General features: G+C 37.8%; 1 protein-coding gene across 1 annotated transcript; it reads left to right on the top strand.

Moving 5' to 3' along the window:
- The first annotated feature begins 8034 nt into the window (after window positions 1–8034).
- LOC143878001 (putative pectinesterase/pectinesterase inhibitor 35) lies at window positions 8035–14702 on the top strand. The gene is made up of 2 exons (XM_077380383.1): window positions 8035–9153; window positions 13739–14702. Exons 1-2 carry the CDS (start codon window positions 8097–8099, stop codon window positions 14431–14433), a joined length of 1752 nt encoding a protein of 583 aa, XP_077236498.1. The 5' UTR covers window positions 8035–8096; the 3' UTR covers window positions 14434–14702.
- Window positions 14703–15046: the final 344 nt, after the last annotated feature.

The raw sequence follows: 15046 nt of genomic DNA, 5'->3' as shown, positions 1-15046 counted from the left end.
AGATTAGGTTTAGGTTATTTCATAATCTAAAATTTTTCTTGAAAAATCTATTTTTTAATATTAAAATCCAAATTTTAAAATTAAGAGGGGTGGTTTAAATCCACTTTACAAAGCAACTTTAATAAGCCTTTAAAATTTCTTGAATTTTTCAATCTCTGAGTTTTTTGTATATTAAAGAGCATAGAAATCTGAAATTTTCAAAAATTTTGACTTCGTTTTGACCACGATTTGACCTTTTGAACTTTACCCTTAAAGGGGTAAAATTCTAAAGATCGAATTTAAAAATATGCCAAAACAGATAAAAAATCAATGAAAATTTAAACATGACTGAATTTTAAGGTTTTGGAATATTACGAATTTTTTGAAGAATTTTGGATTTTATTTAAAGGGTTTAAAATTTTATTTAATTCTAAGGGCATTTTTGGAAAAAGCCAATTTTTGAAAAATGTATAGAGTTTCTAAAAATGAAATTTGGATGAGAAGTAATTAAGACTTAATCTAATCTCCTGTGAATTTTGCAACATTTTTTGTTGCTGCTATATACTTGTTTATGATTTTTTATGCCAAATTAAGCATGCCATATTAAATCAGTAACACTAGGGAACCACATCTTATACCATGGAACCACTAGGGAACCACATATTATACTACGGAACCACTAGGGAACCATATTTTCTACCCTGGAACCACTAGGGAACCACATTTTATACCCCAGAACCAATAGGGAACCACATTTTTTACCCCGGAACCACTAAGGAACCACATTTTATACCTCGGAACCACTAATGAACCACATTTTATACCCCGGAACCACTAGAGAACCACATTTTCTACCCTAGAACCACCAGGGAACCACATTTTATACCTCAGAACCACTAGGGAACCACATTTTATACCACGGAACCACTAGGGAACCACATTTTCTACCCCGAAACTACTGGGAACCACATTTTATACCTCGGAACCACTAGGGAACCACATTTTATACCACGGAACCACTAGGGAACCACATTTTCTACCCCGGAACTACTGGGAACCACATTTTATACCCTGAAACCACTAGGGAACCACATTTTCTATCCCGGAACCACTAGGTAACCACATTTATACCCCAGAACAACGAGGGAACCCTGCCTTAAACTCCGAGTCGGAAGTCCGAACCAATGGTCGGACTTCCGAATGAAAGCCAGTAGAAATGGCAAATATACTGGTTTCAGTCGGAAATTCGAAGGTTAGTTTGGATTTCTAAGTCGGAAGTCCGAAACAAACGTCGGAAATCCGACGGAAACTAGTAGAAATGGAGCTTTATCACGTTGGCAGTGGAGTTTTTTTTCAAAACTACAATGGCAATGAAGCTTTATCACGTTGCAAATGGAGTTTTTTCTCAGCACTACAATGGCAATGGAGCTTGGAAACGTTGGCAATGGAGTTTTTTTCCAAAACCATAATGGCAATGGAGCTTGGAAACGTTGTCAACGGAGTTTCACGTTAGAAGGCCTGTGGAAGGCTTAGGGAAGAAGAAAACAAAAAGGTGATATGGGTAGGTGAGAAACATAGGGATTAGAGCCTCTAGAAAGGGTAGGAAAAGCAAGGGGTATAGTTGTCCCAAAACCAAAATTTTTGTACCTGACAGCCCCTACTTTATGAATTTGAAATGTCTACCCTTGATTGACAATAAAACTAAAACTTTGCATTTTTTTTAATAATTTTCCCAATAGATTAATATGTGTCTTGTATATTTATTAATTATTTAGAAAATATAGAACTCTGGAACAACAAAACTCCGCTATAAAAAACACCTTATCGAAAGGGAAAAATCTGTTGCTCTTTTTCAGTTTTTTAGGTGTGTTCTTTTAAAGATTTTCACTTAAAAAATAGAAAGCTATACAAAACTGAACACAGAAAAATAATTAAAATTTTGAAAAAGAAAATATTTGAATCTTATATGCAATGTGCAAGTTTCATTATTGTTTTTTCATAAAAGGAGAAAATTCAGCAAAACATACACAATACATATGACTATAGTTTCATCGTGTAGGGTTGACTTAAAAGCCTATCATGACTTTATATTATACTATCATTTTTGTACTAAAACAATTACATGAATTATTTGCAACATCTAATCCTAGTTTCATTTAGAGATTGTTTTTGTACTTCGCCGCACTTTAACTAGTTTTGATAATGACACTTCACTTGATAAACATTTTTCTAATGGGAAATGATATTCCCTCCCCCCCCCCTCTTAACTGTTTATGTGAGAATGGCTCACTGCTTAAGGATAAATTCAGCCCCTTTAACGTTTCTCTTTTCCATTAAAACTTAACGGATAATGTTAAAGGGGGGGATTTTATCCGTCAGAGGGGGAAATATCATTTCCCTTTTCTAATTTGCGATTGATAGTTCTTATTTTCAAAAGTGCAATAGCTTTTAGCAAAAAATTATAGGAGGTGCAATTATTAAAATTAGGGAATGAAAATCTGTTCCCCAGTTGCTATCAATCGTGATATACTAACTATCATTGTGACATTTGCAATGATGTCACTTGTGTTACTAAGTCGGATGTCACCACCAAAGGTACCACTAGTCACGGCTAAAATGTACCCAAGGCCATTTGTTATTGACATATTGCACTGGCCCGTGCGGGGTCCATAATAAAAGAACCTTTCACACTAAATCAAAGCTGTTCTCTTTCTGCTGGAGACATCTGCGTCGAATCGTTGAGCTGTGACATGGATTTACTCTAAATATATAAAAGATTAAATTCCTAAGATTTCAATGGTATTCTCAAGGTACTTACAAAATGGTTTACGAATAGTCAAGAGAATTAGTTGGCTAATGGTCCCCATTGAAACATTCCTCAAACACATTTAGGCCCACTCCCCTTTTCAATGTCATTTCCTGGCTAAAGAGTTGTAAAAATGTCATAAAGCTTCCCAATCAACTGAGAATTTTCAGTGGAAGTTGCTCTCACATCCCACTTTCCATTACAAAGGTAGCTATCTTACTTTATTCGAAAACGCACTCTAGTTGATTTTTCTCCCTTAGAATCCCCTTTATTTGAGAAAAGGTTAAACAGAAATTCCGCTGGTCTACCTTCTTCCTCCTGTCTCCTGTGCAAATCCTAATTCTCCTCCTTACCTTCAAAACTTAACTCCGCAATCATGAACATATCGGCTTTGCAACCGACAAATAGACATTCGTGTTTCCTTGTTCTTCTATAAAGGGTCATGTTTAGTCATAAAGCTCCAAACAAACAAGGCTTTTGTACAAAAGATATGGGGAGCCAATATCTGCTGCCTTGTTTGGATTGTAGGAAAAACATTTCTAGTAGAAAAAATATTCTTGGGAAATTTTTCCTTCGTATAATTATAATGGAAATAATATGATTATGGCTTATTTTGAATGATGTCACCATAAATTGAAGGTCCCTTTAGATGAAACTTGAACCCCACTTATTCAAGTTTTTCTTTCATGTCTAATACAACAACGGAAAAACAAAATTTTGGAAAAGATTTCCCATTCCAAACTGTTTTAAGAAATTCAAAGATGGCCTTAGAAAATGCATTTTTTGAATGGTAATTTGATAGTTCTTTATAGCAGAATAGTAACAATTATAAAGTTAGATTATGCTATAAATTTTTATCCGCAGAATAGAGTTACATTTGGTGAGAGGGTGTCTCACCTAATGATGTATAAAAATGAAAAAAACATTTAAGTGTCCTTTTGTTTAAAAGGACAAGAAAGAACAAAAATCTAAAATCCTAGATAATTTTAAAGATTATTTGAAATGAGACAAGTCTTTTTGTATACCATCATGACTCAAGGAAATAGATTCTAGCCTTGAGATACCCTGAAGGAAGGGACCCTCCACATTAAAGAAGGAAACCGGAATATGTAAGGATCATCCTTCCAATTGAAATCCAATCCCACTGAAGAATACTCGTGGTAAAAAGTCCAAAGGAAAAAAGGAAAATATAAAGTTGGTGAAGAAGAACACCCCCAACAAAAGAAAACAGAAGTCCTCCACCAAAGAAAAACAAAAAAGAGAACCCACAAAGGCTCGGGAGTTGAGGAAAAGCCAAAGAATAAGGAAGTATAGCCAGCTCGTGTGTCCCAAGCCTCATCAATTGTACAAACCCAGCTCGTGTATTTCTTTTCTCTCGCTTGTTTTGAGTTTGTCTTCAAGGGTATCATGACCCTAGTTGTTTTGCTCCTTTCCTGAGACGTTGTTCTAAGGATTGGGTAGTGGTCTTGTTCCTGCTATGGTATCATATCTCTTTATTTAATTTATCGCTAGGGGTCCCCCTAACCCAAGCTTACTCATAGAAAAAAAGTCATTTTTATAGAAAATGAAAAAAACATGCAAGTAAAAATGGGATTGAAATGACCCTTGATTTGACATTTTTAAATGTGTATTTATTGCTTTTGTGGGAATTTGAGCTCCTTGCATTTGTCTTTTAGTGGACGTGGTTTGAATGGTTGAAGCCCCTTTTTTTCCCAAAACGGAATCCCATTTCCTAGCAGTTCTGTTTAAAATAAATGTCTATTGAATAATCAAAACATATTTTCATAAAACAATTTTTAGAGTCAAAACACCTTTCGCTAATTTTATATTTTAAAAATAAATAATAACTTAAAAATATTCAACGTTGCATGCATTCACACATACCCAAAACTCTAAGCTGTTTCATAACATTCGCACATACCCAAAACTCTAAGCTGTTTCATAACAAACATTTTGATTGGTATGCAAAGCTATTGATCCATCATGCTGTGTTTAGGGTCCCGTCAAGAAAAGCTGAATCTTTGATCATTGTAGTATATCATGCATGGGATGTTCTCTCAAAGTCCATGTGAGCCTCAGAATGTGAATTCGCATGCATGTCAAGTGTGGAGAGAAATTATATGCTGTAAGGCCATACCACAATAAGGCCTTTGTAGGTTGAAGTACCACCCTTAACATTTGATCAACAGCAGCTCCTCAAAATCCTCAAAAAGTGAGCTGCTGTGGTATGAAAAATCAAGGCCGGTATCCCTACCGTACTGTTGTAAGGCCTTACACCATATAAAATCTCGTCAAGTGGAACCTTAAAATTGATAGTTGGCATTTATTAATCGGATCCATGCAACGAATATGTGGGCCCGTGTGTTTCATGTAATAAACGTCCCCACTAGAGTGTATTGAGTATATATGCTTGTATGTGCCATGTATGTAAACATGTGCATGCAATGTATGTATATATTGATTCACAGTTTCACACATTATACATGGGAATGCGGGTGCCTCCACTCTGTAGTGTCAGTCATTATCTTATTATTACTCATGTTAGGTTCTGGGTATTAGTCATCTTATTATTACTCATTATCTGGGAGTCACTTTCAGTCACCTCAGCTAAAGTCTTTTTTAATGGGCTTTGAGTCTTTGACGGATTGCTCTCAACCAACCTTTTATAAAAGACACGTACTACCTACTGCATATATCCGTATCATATCGGTACCCTTTCATCCTCATCCTTTAAAATGAGATTGAACTTAGCATCAATGAGCTGGTAGAATGAGAGAGAGAGCGAGACAGTGAGAGAGAGGCGCTGAGAGAGAGAGAGAGAGAGAGAGAGAGAGAGAGAGTGAGAGAGTAGGAAGCTTCTCAGAAGCTATGTTTGAACATGACAACATGGGATACCTATGTAATCCATTTGCATTTTGGGGAGGTTTCTGAGCTATAGCTCAGCCAGATTTAGCCATTATAAACACACCATCTCCATTTTGTCTGAATCATGCAACTCATTCATTCCATAGAACCTTACATAGATAGAGTGTTCCTAACAAACTATCTTCATACAATCAACTTAACCACTTGATCTGTAGAAGCTCACTTTCTAGCCGTCCATTTTAAAACTCCACAAATCAACAGATACCATGATCTTATGGAGATGATTTCTTAGGAACACCTTACCCGTGTTACGTCCTATAGAATGAACAGGTTGGATGAGTCAAACAACATGAGATATGGCATCTATAGAGGGCTGCTCAGGCTGCCCGATACCCCAGAAACCTTTTCCAGTTGCATTTTTTAATTATTTATAAGAGAAAAGTTAAATATAGCCTTCGATGTTTACAGGCGCTCTTTGCTTTGAATTCTGAGAATTGATTATTAGACTCTAATTTACTTTGAGGCCATGTTTGACAACTATACAAAATTATTCCTTGGAATATTCACGTGTCCAATTATGTGAGAGGAATGCCCAGGACCACTAGGAGATTTTGATTGAGAGTGATTAATACCCGAAAATGATTAAAAAGCTCTCATTTGAAACTAAGGTCTGGAACACACTTTTTGGTGACCATATGTGAAGGAGTGCGAGTAAGATAATACCATGTAAATCCTTAGAAAGAAGGTAAACTAATGCACGAAAAAGAAAAATAAATGATTATTCCTTGTCTGTAAAATCTTCTAATTATTGGAGTTGAGCCTGTTTTCTGTTGAAAGAAACGGAGGCAAAACGATCCAAGCCTTTGAGTTAGGGAGGTTTCAATAAAAAAATTTAACTTTCAAAGCTGTCCATCTTACACCAAATATATTGGAGAATTAGTTTTATATTATGGGCGATGATATTTTCACCCCCTCAGTACGCTTTCGCCCCCCCCTTTTAATATGATTTGACGTCAAAAAGTGTTAAGTTGCCCGCATGTTCACATTATAAGGGGGCGAATGGGTACTGCCAAGGGGGTGAAAATATCATCTCCCTATATTGTGGAGAAGATTTTTGGGGCTATGACTATCTATAGTAGACCTGGCAAAAAGTGACCCGGACCCGCGGGTCCACCCAGCCCGCCCGTAAATTCCCGGTCCGGGTCACCAATCTGTGACCCGTTTGAAATTCACCCGCGGGTGCCCGTAGAGATGTACAAAAGTTTTATTTTGGCCTTTTTTTCCTGTAATTGTCATAATTTTTTAATTTTTTTTGTAAGTTTCTTGGTAATTGTCATATTTTAATACAATTTTTGGCATATTTTTGGTAATTTTTCTACTTTTCTTCCATTTTTCGATAATTTTTCATTTAAAACTTGGTACCGGCATGATTATTATATATTGCTACTATTTACTGCTAACAACCTTTGCGCAAATCGTTCTTCTGCCGATCTTTATCGCAAAGGATGGGCGACAAGCCGAAAAGTAGCCTCAGGGAAGGTGGCTAGCGAATCCCTATACAAAAAAAAAAATCTTAAAAATAATACGTCAGAAATCCGGGCAGCCTGCGGTTCGGCGGCCCGTACGGGCCGGGTCCGGGTCCAAGCATAGTGACCCGTAAAATTTTCCAAGTCATTTTGACCCAGCCCGTTGGACCCGGCCCGCCCGTTTGGCAGGTCTAATCTATAGGGGGTGACCAACAAATGAATGGTTTGGATCATCTAAATATGTACTGCACTTTTCTGCACGTTAATTGCATATGATTTTTTTTTTGAATGGAGAAAAATTATTAATGAGAATAATTGCATATAAAAATACCGCTGTTGAAGTGGATAACTGATGATAGACCATCCTTTCTTTGCTAATCAGTTATAGAACATCCAGAGATTTATTTAATGGCATGAAACGTGATAGTGTCTTTCACCATTTTAAGCTAGTAAATTGGTAATTATAACTTTCTGGTCCGTTGCTTCATTGCTAATCAGTTAGAGAACATCAAGAGATTACTTTAATGACATGACACATGAGGATTGTATCTTGCAGGATTTTAATTAGGGGTTTGCTAGCGCCATCGCAAAAGGTATTTCGCTGATTATTTGTCACACAGAAGCCACAGAGGCTCACTTGTCACCAGATTTTATCTTCATTCACGAGGTGGCTGCTTGCAACAGACCATAAGTGAAATGCCTTTTGTGATGGACTCTAGCAAATCCCTTTTAATTAATCCGGTCATTAAAATTTCCAGCTGCTCAAGTAGACCCATGACTTGTCTTCCATTTGTGTGGGAAAGGAATAAAGATGACATGGCCTCTTCCAAGAAAATTTTCCTATATAAATGCCTAATCTATGCCATAAGATTCATCATTCGCTACTCTCTCTCTCTCTCCCGGACGCAAAGTAGTCTACCATGTTGTCTCTCACACATACAAGCACATACGAAAGGCTAAGCTCAAAGAATGGAGACAGAAGAAAGAACTTCATCTTTTGGGCAAGCTTAATATTCCTACTAGTTCTGGTTACTCCCATTTCTTGTATTACAATAAAATTACAAGCGACAAAATCAAAAGCCTTACCTTCTTCTTGTTGCTCCCATTTCTCGCATTACAATCCAAATACCAGGATCTCTAGACTCATTGCTTCTTCTTGCAAGAAGACCTTCCACCAAGAGGCCTGCAAATCTTCACTCCTCTCATTTGAAGGTGTTTCCCCAGACGAACTCTTTAAGCTCTCCGTCCAATTCGCCATGGACCAGACCCACTCAGCTCTAATACTTGCCCAAAATCTAAACCTTTTGAATAAAAAACAGGGAATCCATAGGTTCTCCGGCGTAGATGACTGCATAGAGCTACTAGATGATAGCTTGGGGCAATTATCTGACGTCCTTGACTCCAAGAAACACGGGCGATCCGACGATATCCAAAGTTGGCTAAGTGCTATCCTTACAAATCAAGATACATGCATGAAGGGCCTTAACAATTTCAATTCCCCCATAGAGAATGACTTGAGGAATGTCATGGCAAACAACTTGACCAAGTACATTAGCAATTCACTTGCACTATATAGTGCCCTCCAGGCGAGGAAGGTGGCAAAGGAGAATTCCGGCGGCCGGAGATTGTTGTCGATCGAATGGGGACCGATATTGATGGATGGTTTCCCGGGTTGGGTATCGGGTGGAGATCGGAAGCTTCTAGAAGCTTCCCCAGGTGACATGGGGGCACGCCTGATCGTGGCCAAAGACGGTTCGGGTACACATATGACCATTGGTGAGGCCCTTGCGGCCACATCAGTGACGGGTAGTGGCAGGACCGTAATTTACGTGAAAGCGGGGACATATAATGAGAACATCAAGATTCCAGCCAAGCAGAAAAACGTCTTGCTGGTGGGCGATGGGAAGGGCAAGACGGTCATTACAGGAAATAAAAACGCCGCCGACGGTTACACGACCTACGAATCAGCGACTCTTGGTAAGATATTTTTATGCTGCATAAGTGAAATTACCGAAGGTTCCGAAACCCTATTTTGACAGTGAAAATGTCAAAAGTAGATTCTCTTGGACCATCCATGGGCCATGACAAGATACGATTAGGTTTTAAATTTCGACTGAAATTTCGGGTTTCGGTCGTTAGCGAAATCGAAATTGGGTTGACCCGAAACATTAGGCCACGTTTGGATACCAACAAGATTTAGATTTGGATTTAGTTAATATTTTGAACTGGATCAGATCCTTAGATTTCCAAATCAGCTACAACAGTGCAAAAAATTCCGATTTTCAAATTTGTTCTGCGAGACATTATTTGGAAATCAATATTTGTGGCAACTTCATCATCGCTGGTCCTCAACGTTGCTCCGGCAGCAGCGAGACATCCTCGCTCTCTCTCTCTCTCTCTCTTTCTTTCTCTCTTAAAACATGATCATGAAGATGATTGATGTGTTTTCTATCCAAAACTCAAATCCAAATCAAAATACAAATGAATTAGGTATCCAAACGGTATTTCAACCGAAATTTCAGTCAATTTCGGTCGAAATTTCGGCCCGAAATTTCAGGGAAATCACGTGAAAATCTAAATTTTACCAATTATTTAATATTTCCCTAAAATTTCGGGCAAGAAATTTTGGTAATTTCGCCTGAAATTTTAGACCGGATAAAATATTACTTTTTCAATTTTGTTGGGATTTCGAACGAAATTCCAAAATTTTGGCAAAAAATTCAATTTCGGTGAGTACCGAAATTTAAAACCTTTACGAAAGCGACAACTTTTTTCATGGCCCTAACAGTGCCAAAGCTAGAGTTTCTACAAAATCGCTTTTGTTGATTTCACTAATTAATTTCAAACTTTAAAAAACACCAATTAGTTTATTTCAAACTTTATAAATATCAATAACCTAATTTCAAAGTTTTGTTGATTTTATGCTCGTCATGAGCATTCTAACTACAGAAAATACTTTGAAAATCCGGCCATGTTTGGCGAGCATGATTCCATAGAACATTCGTGGGCCCAACTGCATGAGAGCTGCTGAGAAAGAAGGAAAGGGATGAACTTGACTGGGCAGGGCTAGAGATTCCATATAAAAAACTGTAAATCCTGGTGAAAAGAAAATACTACCTATTTAGAATGAGGAAAGTGTTTCTGCGCATGTGCGCAGGGAGCTCCCTGCGCACAAGTGGCTTAAAAAGCCACCGGTTGGTTGGTATGGCGGGTCCACCTCTGCGGGGTCCACAAAACTCAACAAACTGGTGGCTTTTTAAGCCACTTGTGCGCAAAAACATTTATCTCATTTAGAATTGGCTTTTTGTTACAATTCAAAAGAAAAGAAAAGAAAACAATTGGCCTTCTGTTTTTCTTGTGTTTTTATGGGCTTTTCATGCTCTCCTCACTCTCCCATTCTCAAGTCTCCATCTCCTGTCCATCTCTCACAACTGGCCCCACAAATATGCATGGGATATTTTTTCATGGTTACCAAACATGGCCTTAATTATCAATTACATTGAAAAAATTGAATTTTTTATTTAACTGGAACCTTCCTAACTAAATCCAAATTTCCTAAACTAAACATCTCAACCTAGTAAACGCATGCACTTAACCGTCTCTCTCTCTCTCTCTCTCTCTCTCTCTATATATATATATATATATATATATATATATATATATATATATATATATATTCCTACACATGTGTAGAGAGTTCTCTACACACTGGCTTAAAATACAGTGGGGGCACACATTGTTTGGGTGATCCAAGCTATCCATTTTAAAGGCCCTCACATAGATAGGGTGTCTACAAAAAATTAGATCCATAGGATCATCCCAACCCTACGATTTGTGGAGGTAAAATGGATGTCTTTAAACCTTCACAAATTAGTCCATTTTTTGCCTCCAGAGTTCGAATGGTTAGGATGATCCTATGGATCTGATTTTTTGTGGACACCCTATCTATGTGAGGGCCTTAAATATGAATGGTTTGGATCACCCAAATAATGTGGCCCCCACTGTATTTTAAGCTAGTGTGTAGATAACTTATCTACACATATGTGTAGGAACCGTTTTCTCATATATATATATATATATATATATTATGTTGTGTCTTTCTTAGAAAAAATAAATATATGAGGTGTGAATTGAAAAGCAGATGCATCCAAATAAAAAAAATGTGTTTTTAACATGTCTTTCCTACTTAGACTTCGGATCTCACATAGTAAACATGTGTCGTCCACGTAAGATGAACTACATGGCCATGGTTTTATGCCATCCAGGTGCCTCGTTTGTAAGATCAATACCTACAAAAATTATTTGTTTTACTTTTCTTGGTGCGCCCTAAAGATGTATTGTTGGCATCACCTTCCTGTATATCATATTTTTTATAGGGGGGCGAGGTATCTGAGCTCAAGCTCGAATAGAATTTCTGAGGTAGAGCTTTTAAATAGGGCATCTCCCATGTTGTTTGACTCATCCATCCCATTCATTCCACAGAACCTGACATAGATAGGTTGTTCCTAAGAAACCATCTCCATACAATCATCCTAACCGTTCGATCTCTATAGGCACAAAATGGACCATTTTCTAGACATCCATTTTAATCCTCCACAAATCAATGCTTACCATGATCCTACGGAGATTATTTCTTAGGGACACCCTATTTATGTTAGGTCCTATAGAATCAGTATCTAACGTAACCCAAACAACATAGGGACCCACCCTATTTAAAAACTCTACCTCAGAAAACCTATCTGAGCTTGAGCTCATATACCATATATCTATTTTTATAACATGATATATATAGTAATATTTAGATTTCCTTTCAGTTAAATTGTTTGGTATACAAGGGATTCGATATCTATAGAGAGATTTACATTTGTAAGAATTCAAATAATTTATTTTTGTTTTATAATATATTTAAGAAGTCTCCAACATAAGGTTAATTCATTATTATATCAATCGTTACAAATTATATATATATATATATATATATATATATATATATATATATATATATAGAGAGAGAGAGAGAGAGAGAGAGAGAGAGAGAGGAAAGTGTTTCTAAGCACATGTGGCCCACATTTTTTGGGGGATCGAAAACATTCATTTGGAAGGCCCTTCCATGGATAGGGTGTGTACCAAAATTCAGCCATATAGAATCATTCTAACCCTGCCATTTGTAGAGGGGGAAATGGGCAGAAACATGGACACACAGTGTCTGTCCATTTTCCACTCCAACTTTGATTGGGTTAGGATGATCCTATAAGGGCTGATTTTTGGTACACACCATATCTATGGAAGGGCCTTCTAAATGAATGCTTTGGATCCCTAAAAAAATGTGGGCCACATGTGCTTAGATAAGTTTATCTAAGCACGTGCTTAGAAACACTTTTCTCATATATATATATATATATATATATATATATATATATATATATATATATATATATATATATATAATAGAGTTCCTAAGGTATCACCTCATATAGCTTATATGAGGTGGCGCTCACAAAACATAAGGGCCCATATTTTTGGGGTGATCGAAACGACTCATTTAAAAGGCCCTTGGATGGATATGATGCCTACAAAAAATCAGGTCCATAGGATCATCCTAACCCTTCCATTTATGGAGGTTAAAAATGGGCAGATTTATTGAGATTTATACCCATCCATTTCAACCTCCACAAATGGAAGGGTTAGGATGATCCTATGAAGTTGATTTTTTGGGCACACCCTATCTATGTGAGGGCCTATCATATGAATGCTTTGGATTATCCAAACAAAGTGCGCCCCTTATGTTTTTAAGCGTCATCTCATATAAGCTATATGAGGTGACACCTTAGGAACTCTCTCTCTCTCTCTCTCTCTCTCTCTCTATATATATATATATATATATATATATATATATATATATATATATATATATATGAGAAAACTGTTGGTGAGCTTAAACTTGAGCTTAAGTTGTTATAATGCCTTCCATTGGTGCGCTTAAGCGGGACCCAAACATTTAAACGAATGGGAGGCGTTATAACAAATTAAGTGCACCAACAGTTTTCTCTGTCTCTCTCTCTCTCTATATATATATATATATATATATATATATATATAACAAAATCCGTTAATTAAAATGATATTTTATACTTGTCTTTTTGGCCGACCTTTTTTTTTTTTTGGGTGGTTCTTGCTTTTTTCAAGATTTTTTAAGCAGTAGACATTGTAAACCCATTATTTATTGATCTTGACCTTTTTGGAATAGTAGTTTGAACCATTAATAGAAAGGATTAGGATTGTTTGAAAGGGAAGTATTTTTTTTCTTTTCCACGGCTGGGCATAGCTAGATGAAGAGGTTGGGACCTTCATTTCGTTTTCTTTCTTTATTACTAAGACTGCTCTTTAGATCCGTTTAAATGGAAAGGAAGGTGAAAAAGGAGAGAGCAAGGGAAAAGTCTTCAAAACAATATTTTCTCAAACTGGACGTGGATTGCGTAGTATTAGTAAAACGAAAAATGTGTATCTTTAAGGGCATTTCACGTAATTAACAAAGGTATTCATGGTTGATTTGTTTTTTGAGGTGTGAGCGGCGAGGGGTTCATGGCTCGAGACATAACCATCGAGAACAGCGCAGGCCCCGCGAAGCACCAAGCCGTTGCCCTCAGAATCGGGTCTGATAAGTCAGTAATTTACCGGTGTGCCATCGTAGGCTACCAAGACACACTCTACACCCTCTCCAACCGGCAGTTCTACCGGGAATCAGACATCTACGGCACCGTTGATTTCATCTTCGGAAATTCTGCAGCCGTTTTCCAAAGCTGCAATATAAATCCTCGAAAGCCGATGTCCTTTCAGAAGAATTTCATCACGGCACAAGGCCGGACCGACCCCAATCAGAACACCGGCATTTCAATCCACAACTGTAGGATCGAGGCCACATCTGATCTAGCTCCGCTCAAGCATAAAATCCCCACCTTCCTGGGACGGCCATGGATGCAATATTCTAGAACAGTTATCATGCAATCCTTATTGGATGACTCAATCCATCCATCTGGGTGGAGCGAGTGGAGCAGCAGCAGCGGCCTCAAAACACTCTACTATGGAGAGTACATGAACTCGGGCCCTGGAGCTGGAACTTCTTCAAGGGTCAACTGGCCCGGTTACCACGCGGCCCTCTCCACCGAAGAGGCATCCAAGTTTACCGTCGCCCAGTTCATCTACGGGAACCTCTGGTTGCCCTCCACCGGAGTTGCCTTCGACTCTGGACTCCTCTGATATGATATTTCCACCCCCGGTCCCTTTTGGATGGATGTCTTTTCCTGAAAAAGGCTTCTTTCAAAAAGAGGTCGGTTGGTTGAAATACATGTCATGTACTCTATATTATGGTATATATTTTTCAAAGTCTCGTGAGGGACGTAATGTGTACCTTGTGTCAAGCCCATGGACATGTATGACTATAATATTACATAAGCATGTAATGGTGATGTGTATATAGATCTCCAAGTATTGATCTACATGTTGTGAAGGATTAATCTTTTAATTCAGCGTGGGTACACAAGCTAGTGCACTGAACGTATTGTCGCATAGCAAAGATGAGCATGGGCATGTGTAATCAGAGTTGATCCGGTGGACCACTATTAAGAGATGCCCTTCTGAGACATGACATATTAGTTTACCAACCTAATTAGGGGTGAATGTGGGAGATAACTGAGAGGGCGGAGATATTTCCAAGTGGCGATCTCTTGAAACAATCTAAATAATGCCTAACAAATCAATGGTCGAGGATCATCCTCAGGCCAACAACAATGGGCCTGACGTGTTCACCGATTGGACCATGGACCCAATCACATCGATCTAGCACACGCAAGGCACAACTATGGTGAGAAAA

Source organism: Tasmannia lanceolata, unplaced genomic scaffold (assembly GCF_043159265.1).
Source record: "Tasmannia lanceolata isolate RefF3 unplaced genomic scaffold, GAP_Taslan_0.1 ptg000005l, whole genome shotgun sequence".
Lineage (NCBI taxonomy): Eukaryota > Viridiplantae > Streptophyta > Magnoliopsida > Canellales > Winteraceae > Tasmannia > Tasmannia lanceolata.
This window is presented reverse-complemented; position numbering and strand designations above follow the sequence as displayed.

What these genes read in the sequence shown, in the direction of transcription:
- LOC143878001 (XM_077380383.1), top strand. Translation starts at nt 8,097, where the DNA reads ATGTTGTCTCTCACACATACAAGCACATACGAAAGGCTAAGCTCAAAG. An exon ending in CTACGAATCAGCGACTCTTG is followed by an intron (nt 9,154 to 13,738) that starts GTAAGATATTTT and finishes TTGTTTTTTGAG; the next exon opens with GTGTGAGCGGCGAGGGGTTC.